Raw genomic sequence first — 19,032 nt, forward strand, 5'->3', positions numbered from 1 at the left:
GTGTTCTGAGAGACAAGGCGGAGAGAGAAGCATACACGACTTTAATAGCAAAAGGCAAAATCAGTGATAATTAAAGACGTGTAACTAATGATGGTAACTATAGAAACTAACAAGTAAACAAGGAGAAACTGAAACCAAACACTGGTAGGGAGTACAAAAACAATGAGAACAGAGAATACATTTCAAAATAAATGTCCATACAAAACAAAAGACACAGAACCGGGATCGTGACATCTGTATTATTTGAGTTTTAAATCTGTTTAAATCTTTACAGTGTTACGTTGTAATGGTAATGAAAACTGGATATAACTTAACACACTAAAATTGTTATAATGCATATCGTTTATGTCTTTTGGCTATACTATTGAAACAGTGAGTATTTTCATGTTTACAAATTGGCCCCATTTACTTCCATTGGAAGTTCCTCACTGTAACTTAAATTTGTTGCTGCTTTTACAGAATAGGAGAAACATGTCTAAATAATTTTTTGTGGTAATCAAAATTATGTGTGCTTACTCTGGTTTTTGGGGTTATAAACTCATAAATAAAACATTATACTGGTGGAAATAACTTGCATGAATGTTGTCATGCTCAGGGCCCAAGGGGACCAAAAGGTGAAATTGGGTTTCCTGGACCTCTAGGACTGAAGGTATGGGTTTAACATGTGATTAGAAGTGACCTGATGTACCATAATGAAGCACAAACTCAATTAAACTACCATCAATTTATTGTATTGTCTGAAAGGGAGAAAAGGGGGAGCCAGGCACATCTATAGCTGCTGATGGCTCACTAATAACAGGCATGAGAGGACCCAGAGGACCGAAAGGAATCAAGGTTGAAACTATTTACTTTTGACCTTGATCTTTTTGTTGTTCCTCAGTGGTCTGACATTGATGTCGTTGTACTTTGCAGGGAGATATCGGTCCCACTGGACAGCCTGGGATTATGGTGAGATGCATCTCTCACACCAAACTAAAAGCATTCATATAAATATATATATATACTACTAAGAATATATATGTTTTTTTTACGATCTTTAGGGGCCGATTGGACCAACGGGACTAAAAGGAGGATATGGAATTCCTGGTCGACCAGTTAGTTTTATTCATTTTTATCTGTTTATTTATAGTTTTACATTTCATAAATGCTTATTTCTACTCACTCCCTAAAAATTTATTTTAGGGTCGGCCTGGAGTAGTTGGAAGGAAAGGGGACAAGGGAGATGCTAGTGGTCCCCCTGTAAGTTTTTTTTTTTTTTTTGCTTCCATTATGTTTTAATTTTTTTTATCTAATTATTTATAACAACTTACCTGTATTCAAGGGTCCACCTGGTCCACCTGGATCTCCAGGGCCACCAGGACGAGTGATTGGCCTCAATGGAGTAAGTTATGTAAAATATCGAAATTAAATTGAGCACCACAGTGTGGTTTATCCTAAAATGTGCAATTTTCACAAAAGTTATGAAATGATTATGCTCTGAATCTTGAAGACAGTTTTCCCAGTTCCTCCTAGACCACACTGCAAAATACCAGTAAGTTAATGAGTGAAATTCTCCAATCGGTGGTTTGGCTTTGGGTGTGGCGCATGTCATTCTGGCTCGGCTCCTCCCCCTAATACACTAGCCCTGCCTACTTTGCTCTCTAAGGTGCATGGGTTCATGGCCTTCAAAACAGTATAGAATAGACTTAATTTACAAAACAGAATTTATTTATTTTTTGTCAACTGATTTATGCCTGCCTTATGCTGTCATTTACAAATTCAGGAATGTCTCTCTATGGTCCTTTAACCCAGTATCTCATCTCATCTCATCTCATCTCATCTGATGTGCTCTCCTAAGCTCACCAAAGCATGTTGCATGAGCTCTAACATTTGTTGGGCTCAGCAGTGATTCCATGGTATTGTAGGATCTGGTGTGCTGTGTACATTTTAAAATGTCACACTAACAAAACTGTTCACTCCTGAATATGCTGACATTAGCTGGCATGGGTTCATATTAATTTTATTATTTCATATCAGACATTATTTTCGTAATCATTTCTATTCTGTCCAAAATTGTCTAATTTTATACAAAAAAAATGTTTGTCTTATAGGTCAACAACAACAATTCACAACAAGGTATGTGTAGCAGATTTTATATGTAGCAGCTTTTTCAACAATTTGTTTTTAATAGTTAATGAATAAATAACTTTTGAGGTTAAAAGGTTAAATATCTAAATTTCTCTGTTTGTAATGAATTTCTTGAATAAATGTCTCATTTACAGCAGATAGTAGGCCTATAGATAGCAGTTATGATATTTGCAGCTTTAAAGCAATATATTGTATAAAGTGGTATAACTATACATGACGTGATTTGACTGGAGTGCCGAACTGCAGAGATTGTGCAAACATAATCCACATCGACATCCACATGATCAGATGCTTTCTTTACTGCTGTTTTCTCACCGCTGTCATTTCTGTTGTGTTTTGTTATTGAGTGGAAAGCACACAGCAAATATTTACGTTCATCTAAACTCTTAGCAGTTCACTAATGGTATACCAGTGCAAAGGTATTTCAAACTTCTTTTTACCCCTAAGCAAAGAACGAAAAATATCTTAAATAAATCTTTGCTAACTTAGTTTCTCCACACTCCCTTTCAATTTTTTCTCCTCCTTCATTCTTAACTTGGATGTTTAGTCTGCATTTATGTATAAGGTTCACAGCTTCAATATTTTTGAACTCCATAACCTGCTTAGACCTATTGATTATTTCACAGATTCTTGAACCAGCATATCATAAAGGGCATTCTGCATTGAGCGAGTGGCCCTGAGTGTACCAAGTGAGCGGAGTGCAGTCTTCAGAAAGGCGATCCCCGCTCTGCTCACATACTCTGTATAGCACACATTGATTGGCAGACAGTCCAATGACTAGACATCAATACTTTTTGTCTAGAGATCAACCATTTTTGACTACTGTATATAGTAGTCAACTATATCTGCTGAATTGATCTTTATGTTTTCTTTCTTCACAGTGCCTATGTTTCCTCAGGATTATGTGGTAAGCACCTGTTCAATATCTCACATATCCCAGAAAAATATGTTTTTTAGCATTTGCATATAGAAGCACACTAAATACTTAAAATGGGCAAATTTTGCACACAAAATGTGTAAGGTAGGTCAGGAGGTTTCAAACTGGGGTCCAGGGATGCCCAAGGGGCCTCAAGAGCGTTTTTTATTATTATTTTTTTTTTATATATATCATTTAAAAACTCAAATTCAAATAGTAAGGAAAAAGTTTTTTTAAAAGTGCTTGTTCATTAGGCAATTGCCATCGCTGTTTTTTTTGTTTGTTTTTTTTAACTTAAAATGTATGTATGATTTTGTATGATTTTGAGTATGTGTCTCTAAGGGTGCTAAAGGTGAGAATGGCTACAAAGGACAAAAAGGAGAGAAAGGGGATCCAGGTTTGCCTGGCCCCCCAGGGATCCCTGGAAGAGCAGGCCTTGTGGTAAGTCTACAATAAATAATCAATTCAAAACAAATATAAACTAAGTCTGTCCTTTTTTTAATAAGATAAAGATTAAGTCCTAATATGACATGCATTTTTGCATTTCAGGGACCTAAAGGGGACTCTATTGTTGGCCCTCCTGGGGACACTGGTGCCCCAGGCCTGCCAGGACTGCCTGGTTATGGAAGTTCAGGACCACAAGGGCCACCAGGACCACCTGGGCCACCAGGTACCCCATCGGCATATGGCTCAGGTGACAACAAATACTCTATCATGACTTCAAATAGTGAACTTTTCCAAACTTTTTAGACGATTAGATTGAGGGCATTCTTAAACAGAGTTATTTTGAGTGACTTTATCGAGGCAAAGAACTTTTTATCAACAACTTACTCAGGCATCAAACTTCTGCTTTACTTTCTTTCTCAGCTGCGAGTCTCCCTGGACCTCCAGGTCCTCCAGGGCCGCCCGGCGCTTCTGGCCATGGAAACCCTGTAAGTCAGATGGCACAGAGCTCAGCTGTAGGGGAGCAAGCTCATAAAGGATGAATTGTGCCTTGTTTTTTTTATTGTGACTGCTTACTTTGCCTTTCCAGGTGAGCACATACAAAAACATTCAGACCATGATAAGAGAGACCAGTCAAGCTGCAGAAGGGACACTGGGATTTGTTATAGACAAGAGTGAACTGTACATCAGGGTACAAGGGGGCTGGAAGAAAGTTGAGGTATTTACTTATTTTCACATTTTCCTTCTAAACAAACATAAATAGAGTAAGATGTCTTGTCTTCTTATTCTAATGTTTTCTGATGTGTAACTGTGTTTTTAGCTAGGAGAGCTTATCCCAGTTCCCCAAGACAGTTCCTCATCTGCTTTGTCACAAGGCCTGAGCAGACCCAGCGACCGCAGTGTACCCAGACTTCACAGCCAGGTGCGTCAAACATATCCAGTAGTCTAGGGATGCACAGATATTAAAATTGTGTGCGATTCTAATAAACTGATATTTTTTCTGGAAAAAAAATTCTATGCTGTTTTGTCTAAATAAATAATTACAATCAATGATTTTAAATGTTAGAAGTGAATTTAGGCATCACAATAATTATAATGTAGTTTGAAAGATGGATATTCATTTTGAGATCAGTGTTATTTCAGTATCTATATGCTATAGTACTACAGTATTTATTAATATTTTTAATTTAATTATATTTTCAGTTATTTCAATTTTAGTTTAAGTTTTAGTGATCTTTGCCATGTGATTTTTTTTTTTTAATTATTATTATTTATTATTATTTTAAAAATATTTCTATTTAGCTCTAATTTTTTATTTAAATTTTAGTTTAAGTTTACATTTTTCATGTAACGTTTATATTGTATTTTATTTTAACTTTTTTTCAGTTACCAAAAGCTATTTTAATATTTTTTAAATTTTAGTTACCACTATTTGAGATATGCTAAAGATTACATTCAACAATGTTATTAAATTAACTTTTGAAAGCTCAGTATAAGAGATTGTTAGATTATGGTAAAGGTAATTTAAATGTAAAAAAAGGGGAAATTAAAGGAAATTAAAAAATTAAATATCCAATATCGTATAGTTAAATAATAAAATACCTAACATCCGACGAAAACCGATATTGTAATGAATGAATCCTCTGGAGGCAAGATGGAGCGGACCCAAATGCAACTTTAATTATAATAAAGAAAATCAAACATAAAGGCTGTGAACTGGTAACACAAAACAAGAACCTGGACATGGCATAAACACAAATGCACAAATGCATAGAAACATTCAATACTAGACAAAGGAAAAGGGCAAACATGAGGGCTTAAATACACAAAACTAACGACAAGACAAGGGACACCTGTGAATAATAATCAGACGATTAACCAATGACAAGACACATGGCAGGATCACATGACAAACAGGGACTCACATGACAAGACGAGAACCAGGAACAGGAAACAAAACCCAGAACGTGACAGATATGGTACCAATATATCCCCTAGTATGGCCTTAGGATCATCGTTTGTCTACAGTACCATTTATAAGATCTAGAGAAATGTTAAAATATTCTGGAATCAAATGTTCATTTCAGTAATAATGGTATATACTGTACCTTAGTGTCTGATGTGAACATCTAACGTTATTTGCAGGAGTTAAAGAGCTTCCTGCCAGACTACAATGTTCTTCCACACACTGCACACTCGATGCCTGCGGTAAGGATTGCTTAAACCTTGTTGCATGTTTTAATGTTTGATGTGAAATGGTGTGCACTTTGACATGACCTCTGACCTTTGAACTTCTCAGTTGCACCTGGTGGCACTCAATGCCCCATTTTCAGGAGACATGCACGGAATCCGAGGGGCAGATTATCAGTGTTACCAGCAAGCCCGTGCCAGGGGCCTGACATCAACTTACAGAGCTTTCCTCTCCTCTCACCTACAAGACCTCTCCACCATCGTCAAGAAAGGGGACCGCTTCAACTTGCCAGTGGTGAACCTCAAAGTATGTAAAGGAGCATATTTGCACGATAGATTTTTTGATCAATGTGTTCTCATTATATGTAGTTTGCCTAAGTTTAGCCTGTCTAAATTAAGCTTCTTGTGCATCCTCTCTAGGGAGAAGTGCTATTCGGCAGCTGGATGGCTATGTTCTCCGGCAACGGGGCTGTTTTTGATCCACTTACTCCGATTTACTCCTTCGATGGACGAAATGTCATGACAGATCAGGCTTGGTAAACAGCTTTTTCCTTTTGAATTTTTTTAGACATGTAAACTAAATTCTAACAGTGTGAATAATTGTATATGTTACTATGACTCAAGGCCTCAGAAACTGGTGTGGCACGGCTCGAGTGCGGTGGGCATCCGAATGACAACTAACTACTGTGAGGCATGGCGGACGGGTGACATGGCGGTGACCGGACAGGCATCTCTTCTGCAGACCGGCAGATTGCTCGGGCAGCACACGCGTAGCTGCTCAAACCACTTCATTGTGCTTTGCATTGAGAACAGTTACATCCAGGACCCTGGAAGGAACTAGAAAGCTGACCATTTTAAAGTAAAGTAATGCAGATGTAGGGAGCAGCAGTAGCTGGACTGCTAGGGGAAATATCCAATCTACTCTTTGTTATTTTTAGGGAGAGAGTTCCTGTGAGAAGTGACAAGCCAGGGAAAATGGCACTGCAATCATGTTTCAGTGCTTCTCTGAGCATGATGTAAATATGTATAAATCACCCACTGAAATTGTTCAATCGACGACCCACGACATTTATTCAACTATTAGAATACCAAAGAATACCTCAGCCAGACATCGAGCAAGTGTAGATCCATTGTTTGAATTCACTGCATTACTGTGTGTCTTCTCAGATGGTCTTAGTCCCTCCCTTACAATTACTAATACAGAGTTTTGTGCGTGTAATATTAACTGCAAATTTAAAACCATAAACATAGATACACACAAGATAATTTCTTTTAATCAGATTAAATACCAATATTTAGATGTCAGTATTTGGATATAATCAAACCACAGAGTTTTGGAAGTTGTTTAAATGCACTGTAATAATAATTTCTAATAATAATTTCTTTTGTTTAGAGGTTTTTTCACACCCATGAAGCTACTTTCTGTGAACTTGCATCTAAACTAGTATTTAATGGCAATATGTCTAATTTATAATGTAAAAGCACATAAAAACTAAAACCCAGTGCCAAGTACATACTTAAATAGGCATTAATTTCAAAGGTTGACAGTGGCCACAACCACGTTATAAGTCTTCACTGTGTTTAAACTTTCAATGACATATTTAGAAAGACAAACTAGAAAATAAATTACATTGTTTATCTTCTAGAAGTCAGATTTGAGTATGAAACAATCATAGAGAGAACCCTCCCCCTTTCTTTTTTCATATTTCAATGGTGCTGAGTGAATAAATGTTTTGTTTTATAAGTATGTCTTTTGTTTCTCTAAGTTGTGGCAGGTTTCAAAACAATACAGACATTGTACGAGGAAAATAAAGATTTGATGAATCTGATGTCTCGTCAAGGGCAAATGTGACTATGTACACTCCCGTTCAAATGTTTGGGGTCTGAAATGTTCAGAATCATTACTCCTGTCTTCCGTGTCACATCGGATCATTCTAATATGCTGAATATTTTATAAGTGGAAACATGCATTTCTTCAGGATTCTTTGGTGAATAAAAAGTTAAGAAGAAAATAAAAAAAATGTTTTCCTACTGCCACGTTTAATCAATTAATGCATCCTTGATGAATAAAAGTATTAATTTCTTTTAATAAAAATATTACTGACCCCAAACTTTTGAACAGTAGTGTATATCAGGTCACAAGGGGGCAGAGTGGAGACACCTAAAGCAGGAAGTGATCATCAAAAAGCACATAGTTTGATTCACTGTATGTGTATAATATGACTTTAATATGATTTTGCGCTAAGCTTGGCACACATAATATTTTAGTGTTACTCTTTGCAAAGCTGAACCTTGCTGATGCCAAGTTTTCTCTAAAATGTATCTAAAATGTTTTAGCTTAGTCTTAATAACCAATCATCATTGGCCTCATTCTATTGCATTCCATCATGTCATTGCCTGTTTTGTATGTCCGCCAAAGAGACTAGTTTACTGAGCAGTCAGACAAATAGAAATGCTCTGTCAGCCTGATTCAAATGGTTCAGTTCTACCAACAGGAAAGAGGAGTTTGCTATAGAGCACTAACCACAGACAATAGCTGCTCTTCAGTCTCTGCCTTCAGGCTGTCTGTCTGCCCTGGCTTGTTTCATTCTCAGGACATATAGTTATGTCATTTCTGGCCATATACAGCCTCATCTCGTTCACAATAATGATTAAAAATCTTTCTCTTTCTTATGTCTTTACACTACTCCACCAAAGATGCATCCGAAGCAGCATAAGTATCACAAAAATGTGCATTTACAGTGTTTAAACTGTTTAATTCTGCATAGAGGCATCATAAAATGCAAATACATTTGCATGTTATGGTATTAATGATGTAAATGTATTATTTATTTTATTACATAATAATTATATGTATTATATAGCCTACTAATATAGAAATAATGTTAATTGCATTGTTATTATTTATTAGACTATTAATACATTAGAATAGAATGGGAGACCAGTATATACTATATATAAACCAGCTAAGGCCAGCAAACAATCTTCGGCTGCTAAAAGATGTTCTTTCAGTGTGTGTTATCTTATTTTTATGTTAAAAAGAGAGAGAGAAAGAAAGAAAAATGACATATCTGATTACGGTTAGATTGACTTAAGTATTTTGAATCCCTGATCATGAAAGCTGCATGTGGGATGATCAGATCAGATCATTTTTGTAACAACATTCACAGGACAGATTCGCAGTAGTTTTGAGATAAAGCTGAACTCGGCTAAACTGAGGCAGGGTAACGACGAGTGATCAATATGGGCGGGGCCTATTTTTCCGTGCTGACCAATCAGAGCGCTCCCTTTCTCGAAGCAGAGACTCGACTACTTGAATGTGTGAGGAAAAAACTGACCAGTCCTTAAGAATGATCTATACCACGATGGACGCGGGAACGTTACTTTGCCGCTCATTGCTGCTGGCTGTACTTGTATTCTCGGTGACTCAAGAGGCGCGAGGTAAGTGCGTGGGGCTGTAACACTTCTTAGTTTCCCCTCGTCTACATTTCTCAAGTTTTATCCGCGCGCGTTTCGTTTTTTTCACAATACTACCTAGGGGTGTTCAAATATGGCGCAGATCTTAGAAAGCCGCGCTGGCATGAACGTTTATTGTTTTTTCTGTGCCGTGACATCAGTTTGCGAGAGTGTGCGTTTTTCGGACGGGGAGATGGAGTGACTCGCGCATGCAATCGGAGCACCGCGCGAGGTTTGGATATCGCGACCCAGTATTTATTTACCATACTTCAAAGCTCCTGTTAATTTATAACAACCTCTAGATCAAATGTTGAGTCATCTGAAACTGTTGACAAGATTTGCTTTCATGAGCGAGACGAGCTGCAGTTTACTTTCAGTCTGTTTCTATTTCACGCCTGTTCCGCATGTGTTTTGTGATGATCGACATTTTTTTTTTTTCATTTGACGACATTTAAAAACTCTATCGTAAAATGCCAGACTCTTTCTTAGTTTTAGGACATGCTAGACCGATAAACCCACACGAGTGACATCGAATGATTCATGTCTAGGCATCTAAGTTATGTGGAGATTGTGGACTGACAGAAACCCTGTTTTACATGTTTACGTGAGTTGTAATAACAGATCGGACTATTTCTGTACGTTACAAAATATCATAGGCTATTCTTAACAGATGGCGCACAGAATACCAGCTGATATTTTCCATCCATTATTTTTAGTTAAGTAAATTTAATATGACTGAACGTCAATGGATGCAACAGTTTGTTTGTTCAGAGGCGTTTTCTCGTGTCCCACAACAATACACGCGAGGATACAAAATGACACTTACGTTTTAAACCTTTCACGAATGCTTTTGTGTAGAACACACGCCATTCAAATGTTTTTGTGTGATTTTTATGTGTATTTATTATTATAACATGACGAGGCTAGTTTGTATTCAGACTGTTCGATTAAATGCAGCTGCGTTCCTTCACGCAAACAAATGCCTTTTACTTCAACCTGTTGTTTTTCATTCATTCAAAGCATGAAGGAGTTTTAACTAAAGCAAATTCAACATAAAACATATTTTATTCCTACATCCAACATAAACAAGGGATATGGTAACCTAACAGAAGAAGAAGGGAGGAAAATGGGAGATGGGTATACAAGCAATGATGAAAACATGTTAACAAATAATGTCAAACATGGTATTCTAGGTGTTTTGATTTCTTATTCATAGACATAAATGTAAAACTTCCCAAAACTCATAAAGGTTAATTTGTTCTTGTGTTACCTGTGTGATGCATGCATGTAACTGAGATGTCCTCTATTCACATACTGTGATAGGCAGAGAGGAAACATCCTATATTTACTCCAGCTCTCCCTTCCTCTTCCATCACCGAGCTTCCTCTGACACAAAGATTTATTGTTAATAATACAGTCTCTTCCTGAAATATCAGAAGGAAAAAAAATTTAGTTTGTGTTTGCGGAGCTGTGTGAACTGTGGTTTTAAATTACAGGTAGTGTTTGTCTGAATCTTTTACCTGCTTCCATTCATGTAGATTTTTTGTTCTTGTGCAGATTCGCAAAAACAGATTGAAAGTCAAAAGAGAAGAAATGGATCTTCTTACGTGGTAGTATCACCTGGCCCGATACATGGCAAAATTTGAGCTTGATCTATAGAAATTGGTGTACAATATTTTAAACATAATAATAGGGATGTAAATGCTCAGAATTTAAGTTCATCTTTAAAAACACGCATAATTCAATAACCCATATTAAATGTAATATTTAGCAAATCTCAGAATGAATATCTATTTTTCAATAGTTCTGTGCATTATGTTGTGCTGCCTTAACTGTAGCATTTTATTTGGTTGATTTTAGTATTTAGGCTAGTGTTTTATTTAACACCAATTTCCACAAAATAGTATATAGGCTAATTTTAATATCGGCCATTTATTAGTTATTGACCACAACATGAAAATATCAGCCAAACTTTTAATATTGTTAGTACGCTTTTGTACTTATAAAATGCCAAATGCATACATTTTGGCCTCCCCTTTGTGAGCTGTACATCTGTTTTAGAGGTTGACCGATAGTAGTTTTTACTGATAATGATAAGGTTGGACCGCACTGGCAGATAACGGTTAACCAACTGATAGTTTTTTACTGAATGACAACAAAATACTCCAAAGGGCTTTTCACACTTGAAATAGTTAACCTGGGTCATTCTAAACCCCGGCAAAACCAATCAATCGGTCGACTTCTAATCTGTACGATACAAATTAATACTAAATATACTTAAATTAATACAAATTAATATACTAAAGTTTTTGTCTACTTGTTTTTGTGTCTTGTGTAATTGTAAAGCATAAAGTACATGCTGTACCACATCATGCATCTCTAAAGATTTGTCTTTGTGAGAGACCTAGTTTTTAGAGCCCGACCGATAAAGGATTTTTAAGGCCGATACCGATATAAATATTTGGTGATTTAAAAATCCGATATTCCGATATATCGGCCGATATATATATTTTTTTACAAATCCAGAAACGTGTAACAAAACATGAACAGATTTTCCCTAACATCAGTTATTTGTAGTTATTTAAGAGTCCTCAGCCTTACTAAAATAATATAATGCAGTTTAAAAATAAACTTATTATTTTACAAATTAACTTTGTCACAACAGAACAGAATATATTAAAGTTCTGATAAATATAATGTATATTAAAAATACAAACTTAAGATATGAAACTTAAAGTCCTTTGAAAAAAAAAAATCAACTATTATTATTAATATTGACAGTAATAATTTTAAAAAATCAATGATGATGATATTATTATTATCATCATCATTTGTATTATTATTAAACAAGACAAAGGTCACTCCTAATTCTATCCATCTATTCCATCAAGCTACAACAAACCATTTTCAATCATCATTTGCTGCCTGCCTTCTAAAATTTATGACTTAGTGATGCACTAAATACATTATGTGAGGTAATTAACACATGGTTACCGAGTCGATCATTCCCTGGGATGCGTTTTCATGAAAATCGGATGTAAAGAGTTTTATCTCTAAAAACAGATTAACGTTAGCTTATAACGCTAGTATATGGGGCACAGAGTAAGTAAAAGTAAATCGCTAGTTAATACCACTAACAAGGCTCAAAATAGCCTCACACTAACACGGTAGCATAATGAGGGTCCTTACATGCCAACCGAAGCATTGAGAACTTTGTAAGTGTACAGACAGTTTAATAAGAAGATACTTTATAAAGACAGTACATTACGTGTTTACAGGCATCATCTTGGAACAGTCTCGACTAATCGAGTCACGAACGCCGTGCTACGTTAGATTTCACAAACGTAATTCCTATCGACCAGCTCACTTAGCACGGCGTTCGTGACTCGATTAGTCGAGACTGTTTTCCAAGATGACGAATGGCTATAAACGCGTAATGTACTGTCTTTATAAAGTATCTTCTTATTAAACTGTCTGTTTACACTTTATAAATCCCAGCTGGAGATTATGCGTACATGCACAAGCTTTATTTTTTACTCTGAAATCCTAGAAATGACCGTACATGGAGCTTACGACACCTCTTTCACATCTTTATTATGCATAATCTCATCTGTATATAATTTTCATATGCATATTGCCATCCAGACACATGATACTGGTACTAAAAAAAAATTCTTTATATAAATTTTTTTTAAATATATTTTATGTATTTTTTTCCTGTAAATTATCTGAATATCCTTTAAAAAGGAGGCAGAATTGTATAATATATTAAGACTTGTTTTCAGAGAATGTATCTTGATTAGTTCTATTATTCTCACACCACTAGCAGATTGTTTTAACTTTATTGTAAATTATTTCTTGCAGTATTAAAAACAAGTCTTTTTAGACTTTTAAGCATTTGAATTTTTACAAATGAAATGTGCACAACATACTGTTTCCTTCATTTTTGACTTCACAGGGGTTACCATTGCAAACAGGGTTCAGTGGGACACTCCCCCTATTTTTACCCATTTTTCTGTGAATTACTGTGTGGTTCTGCTCATTCCACCCCATAGCACACCTGTGTGGGACAGAACAGTACACAGACATCAGATGACTCCAGGCCGCCATTCACAAACTAATGGTCCGTTTGACTACCAGATGTGTCTGGCAGTGGCAGTTTCATTATACAGTCTGATAAAAACAATTATTTTCAACCTTCATTCTGACCCTCTGTCAGGAATGATCCATTTTTAAGGGGCGGCTCATTGATTGGCTAACATCATTGCATGGGAAACTATCAACGCCCACTCGCTATTGCACGTCAGTAAGTGTTGTGAAAACGTTATCCATATAAAGCATGATGAAATAATTTACTTAAGGTTTGTGATGCAGGTGCTGTCAGATCCAATAAACCCCTTTCACACAGAGCGTTGATCCCAGAAAATTGCCATAAAATTGCTACAGTGTCTTCTGTGTGAACACACCCATACAGAAAAAAATATATTGAAATATATTTGCATTGTTGTTCACTTATATTTATCATTTTTAAATATATTCTGAAATATAACAAAAATATATGATGTTAAGTGTGAAATATATTTACATTTATAACATGTAATGTAAAATGTATGACAAAATATATGGTCATAAAATGTTTAGCTTGCTAAAGAAGGGTCGAAAATGTATTTTGATCATAGTAATTCCTCTACCTTTTCCCCTATACACAACAGTAGGCTACCATATTTCACTACTGTATTATGACACACAGCTATAATAAATACTGTACTTACATTTAAATGACTGCAATGTAAAATGACAGATAGTTGCTTTACTAGGCCATATTAGGTGGCATGTACCTAACACTAAGTGCAATTATTAGATTAATTGTTGTGTTTTATTGACATCTTTCCTGAAGTCATTTAAATATTGAAAATATGCACAATATTTATGATGCAAGTATAACAATTTGCAAAAGTTAAAACATATATGAACATATATGTTGTTAGTAAATATATTGACATATAAATATATTCACATATTTAACTAAAATATATTTTCAAAAAAATACAAAATATATTTACATATATTTAACTAAAATATATTTATTGGGCCAATTTCGAATATTTGCATATATTCCAAAAATATATTTCAAAATATATTCTGAAAATATATTTCAAAATATATTCTGAAAATATATTTAAAATATATTTCTTTTGTGTATGGGCAAACACGTCACGGGGTTGATCCCGGGAAAAATCCCTGGCTGGGGACCTAATAACATTGCCGGGATCAGTCCCGGAGCACGCCCTGTGTGAACAAAAGGCAGGACCAATGCCGAAAGGGGTGTGTCGTAGTGATGTTGTCAGCTTAGTGGAATGGTACGCAATGCGATGCTAGTTTATGATCGAATCAGAAAAAAAATGCACGAGCGAGAGAGAGAAATCGCAGAACAAAAGCAAACTTTGACGCTGTGGAGAGTCGAGACATTTCACGTCACATCCTGATTTCATGTGTCTTTATGGGATCTTTACGGGATGTGTGTGAACGCACACACAGATTCCAGAAAATCACTGGCAGTGTAAATGAACCAAAATCAAACGATTCCAGGACACATTATCAGTGTATTTTCCGGGATCTCTGTGTAAAAAGGGGCTACAGTTGGGTGCTTCATCTTTCAACAAATGTTTCTTTGCGAACTCTCCATTACACTGCGCCTCGCTTTCAAAACAAAATGCTCCGAACAAACATATAACCCTTCAGCGTGATCCGGGATGCCATTAAATTACAATAGGCCTATGTTTCAATTAAAATCGTTTCTCATCATGACTTCGAAAACGGTCAGGGATTACTGGAATCACTCGATAAAGTAGATGAAAGTACAGTTAAGTGCAAGATGTGCAATGCCAATCTATCATATACAAAACATTATAATGAGAACACTATAGAATGTTGTGAATTCTTTGTAATTGAATTTTAGCGCATTGTTACAGGAAGTGTGCACTTTCGGGGCTAGCATGTAGGCCTAACTTTGTTCAAGTTCACTCAATTTTGCATCCTTTTAGTGCAGATATCTGTAAACCCTAACGCTCAAAATAATTAATTGGTTTGAGTAGGACAAACTTAAATTAAACTAATTAGTTCAGTCAAATTAACTTTTATGAGTATTTAGCACTTTATTTTTCTTTCAAGTTCACAGAACTGATATATTTTAAGTAAACTGAACTGTTTCATTGTTTTGAGTTTTATAAAATGATTTATTTTAATTTAAACAAACTTAAGTTTAACTGAAACGGCTGGGATGTCTATTTCCCAGCATGCTTTGCCGATGGCACTTGAATGGGAGAGTAAATGCTAAAATTAAGTGTAATATAATGGTGTTTTTTTTGTGCAAGATTAATGTTAAGTGGGAGATTGAGTATTGATTAATGTTTTGTTATGCTAATTTAGAAGAATTTCTGTTAATGCTGGTTTTAGGATAGTTACCATCATGGTGACAAGTTGTGCATGAGCTTGATTTGAGAGCAAATAAAAAAAAATATTGTTGCACTCATACAGCAAGTGCTGTATAACATACTATTGTTAGCATGATAACATAATAGTATGTTAGCAAACTAGCTTGTTAAAACTATAAGTTAATACTAATGAAAGTGTTCACATTGAGATTACATGAAGGTTTTAAGTTAAATGTATGAAATAGTGTACTCTGATTTTAATTGTTCTTAACTTGAAATGTTTAAGTACAAACTTAAAATCTGCCAGTTCTGCTTACTTAAACTTTGAATTTCAAAACTTAAAAAAATTGAGGCAATCGATTGCCTTACATTTTTTGAGTTCTGCTAACTTATTCGAGTTTACAGTAATGGTATGTTTATGTTGTCCATCTAAGACATCTGATTAATCTCATATGTGTCATATAGAACGGGCTTCAGTTTACCTGTTAATTCACTCTTCAGCTTCACTTCATGCAGCTATTACTTTTTCGCAAACATTGCGTTATTGAAAATCTAGCAGTTATTTTTCTAGTCATATTTTCATATTTTGATAGACATTCCATGTCATATTTGTATTTGTCTGCAATAATTTTCATAACAGTGTCTCAATTAAAAATATTTTCATTATCGCCATGACTGATACTGAGTACTCAAGTACTCATTTTTGAGATCTATCAGTACTCGAAATGAAAAATTGACAAAAATGCCCATCCATACTCATATGTGAATTGGGTATTCATCAGGTATTGACCAAATGTAGTCTATCATGGAATGTGTGCTAAAATTTCAGACCTAAACACACCCCAAAAGCCAAAAACACACCCCAGTTAACATCAAATCCAGTGATTAATGAGTAACCTCCATGAACACTGTCACTGATGGACTGATATGAACCTTTGCTAAGAAAAATCCATAGAGAGCGGAGTTGGTTTGTGGTTTACAGTGAGATTCGTGCGTGCCTGAGCATATTCTCTCATGTAGAAATAGCAGCGGAGGGTCAACATGAATGTTTACGGAGCAGGTTATTGACTCGTACCATGCTTCAGACAACAGCAAATAAACTGAAATTGAATTCTCAGAAAGCCTTTCATTCAACAAATTAACAGCCAATGATTGTTGTTCCATTCAGTCAGCAAATATGCCTTTTCAGGTTACACTGATTGAAAAGATAGTCGTCGGTGGGCCAGAATTGGGGTAGGATAAATTCTAGACTTCTAAGTAGTGTTTTGTTTCTTTCCCTCGTCATTGTTTTGGTCATATGGTTAAGGATCGAGTGTCAGTTTGTTGCAGTAATCTGAATTAAGTTGGTGGCGTTGCGCTGCTGTCTTTCTGAGTGTGACTCACAGCAGGCGACTGATTTGGCCCCGTAATGTTCTCCAAACTTGGCAGCTTGTCAAGTCTGACTCTTTCCTCCAGACAAGCTGAATGTGCGAATGACTAAGGATATGTGTTCTCTGATACAACATAACACAATTTAGTGTCTTTTCCACCCCTTGAAGTATTTTTATTATCTCTGTCACAATATTAGCAGAACATATGTCAGAGTTGGAAGTTTGAATAATAAAAACTTTACTTGCACGCCCTGCTGAAAAAAAAAGACATGCTGAAACTAGCCTGACCAGCTGAAAAGTGTATGAAACCCTTCTAAAACCAGGCAATCCCATACACAAAAGAAATATATGTAAATATATTTTATAGTGTCAAAAATATATGTGGCATATATTCCAAATACATTGACGTTGTCCACTTATATTTATCATTTTGAAATATATTCTGAAATATAACAAAAATATATGATGTTAAGTGTGAAATATATTTACATTTATAACATGTAATGTAAAATATATGACAAAATATATGGTCATAAAATGTTTAGCTTGCTAAAAAAGGGTTGAAAATGTATTTTGATCATAGTAATTCATAGTAATTCTGTAAAAATAGGGGGGAAACTGCATTTTGTGTGTTGTTTCCTACGTAAATGTCATTTAAAGGGGCAGCTGTGGCCTACTGGTTAGGGCTTTGGGCTTGTAAACGAAGGGTTGCCGGTTCGATTCCCGACCAGTAGGAAAAATGTGGGTGGGTGAAGTAGAGCACTGCTCTCCCACATCCACGGCTGAAGTGGTTTATCTAAAAAATAAATTGAAAATGTGCTGTTTGTTTGTGAAAATGTTGACTTTTTAAATTTCAAAATATATTTACATATATTTAACTAAAATATATTTATTGGGCCAATTTCAAATATTTGCATATATTCTAAAAATATATTCTGAAAATATATTTCAAATACATTTCTTTTGTGTATGGGATAGAGCAGCCTGTCCAGGCTGGGAGATCAAATTAAACCAGGAAACCATCATAGGCTGGTTTAAGATGTTTTTCAGCAGTATAATAATACCTCACTTCAGAAAACCCAGACCATGCATCAAAGCGATTGAACACTCCCAAACACTACAGTTTAACAGTTTGAGGTCAGTAAGATTTTTAATGTTTTTGAAACGAGTGCTTTCTTTTCACCAAGACTGCATTTATTTGATCAAAAATACAGTAAAACAGTAATATGATGAAATATTAAAATAACTGTTTTCTATTTTAATGTATTTTAAAATGTAGTGTATTCCTACAGCTGATTTTTTTTGTAAGTTGCTAAATAAGAATAATTTCTAATTATTATCAATGTTGAAAACAGCAGGATTCTTTGAAAGCTCAGAGTTTATTTGAAATAAAAATCTTTTGTAACATTATAAATGTCTTTACTTTCACTTTTGATCAAGTAACGCCTGAGTAAAAGTATATATTTTTTAAATCCAACTAATCCCAGACAGTAGTGTATGAGAATAGGTGTTTGTCAGGTGAGGTTCCTTTATCTTGGTTATGTGGAGACTGTCTGTGTAGTGACCAGTGAGGCAAACCAGTTGGAGTGGAAAAGGGAAATGACATGCTGTACAAAAAGTTGATGCAAAATCCAAAAAGTTTTATTGGAAGGTGCTAAAATATTTACAAAAATAATAAAAACTTTACCAAAACAAAACAGCAACAATGTGCTAATTTTGGCTAAACCAAATGGCCCAAGTTCTCAACAGTCCATACCCAGAACTGAATTATTTCTTCTACTTCTTCTTGTTGTTCTGTTTTTATTGGCGGTTGGATTCCTTTCAGCCATCAAGTCTATTTATAGGCTGAAGCCCCACCTACAGGGCATACCAACAACAGGAGCAAACTAAAAAGTTTGTAACGATCAGATTAAATAATATAAACACCCAACACAACACTTCCTTCCAAACAGCTAATACAACAACCATTAACAGAGAAAGAGTATAACAACAAATTAAATGGCAAAAACAACTGTTTCTGAAGTCTCCCCCCTCTGACATAACACCTAAAAGGTAGCTTCCACAGGAAGTGATGTTTACTTAAGTTTGTTACTGC

The 19,032-nt window shown here is 35.3% G+C and overlaps 2 protein-coding genes across 5 annotated transcripts in view; both read left to right on the plus strand.

Annotated features, from left to right (window-relative positions):
• Positions 1–7,421, plus strand: part of col15a1b (collagen, type XV, alpha 1b) — a 52,091-nt gene extending 44,670 nt beyond the window's left edge. For 2 of the 4 annotated variants that reach the window (XM_084118929.1, XM_084118927.1), the window contains 18 exons: positions 596–649; positions 745–834; positions 913–948; positions 1,041–1,094; positions 1,183–1,239; positions 1,322–1,381; positions 1,490–1,531; positions 2,091–2,115; positions 3,009–3,034; positions 3,386–3,484; positions 3,593–3,737; positions 3,911–3,975; positions 4,077–4,205; positions 4,308–4,409; positions 5,633–5,695; positions 5,787–5,984; positions 6,098–6,213; positions 6,302–7,421. In XM_084118929.1, coding sequence (XP_083975055.1) covers positions 596–649; positions 745–834; positions 913–948; positions 1,041–1,094; positions 1,183–1,239; positions 1,322–1,381; positions 1,490–1,531; positions 2,091–2,115; positions 3,009–3,034; positions 3,386–3,484; positions 3,593–3,737; positions 3,911–3,975; positions 4,077–4,205; positions 4,308–4,409; positions 5,633–5,695; positions 5,787–5,984; positions 6,098–6,213; positions 6,302–6,518 — 1,578 coding nt within the window. In that variant the 3' untranslated portion in view covers positions 6,519–7,421. The remainder of the gene's footprint in view (positions 1–595; positions 650–744; positions 835–912; positions 949–1,040; positions 1,095–1,182; positions 1,240–1,321; positions 1,382–1,489; positions 1,532–2,090; positions 2,116–3,008; positions 3,035–3,385; positions 3,485–3,592; positions 3,738–3,910; positions 3,976–4,076; positions 4,206–4,307; positions 4,410–5,632; positions 5,696–5,786; positions 5,985–6,097; positions 6,214–6,301) is intronic. The other 2 variants (XM_084118930.1, XM_084118928.1) reach the window with 1 other exon arrangement.
• Positions 7,422–8,962: 1,541 nt separating this feature from the next.
• tgfbr1a (transforming growth factor, beta receptor 1 a) overlaps positions 8,963–19,032 on the plus strand; it is a 48,749-nt gene continuing 38,679 nt past the window's right edge. The window contains exon 1 of the mRNA XM_084118937.1: positions 8,963–9,118. Within this exon, the coding sequence (XP_083975063.1) occupies positions 8,995–9,118 (124 nt within the window). The 5' untranslated portion in view covers positions 8,963–8,994. The remainder of the gene's footprint in view (positions 9,119–19,032) is intronic.

The sequence above is a fragment of the Abramis brama genome (assembly GCF_963993115.1).
Source record: "Abramis brama genome assembly, chromosome: 7".
In the NCBI taxonomy this organism is placed as follows: Eukaryota; Metazoa; Chordata; class Actinopteri; order Cypriniformes; family Leuciscidae; genus Abramis; species Abramis brama.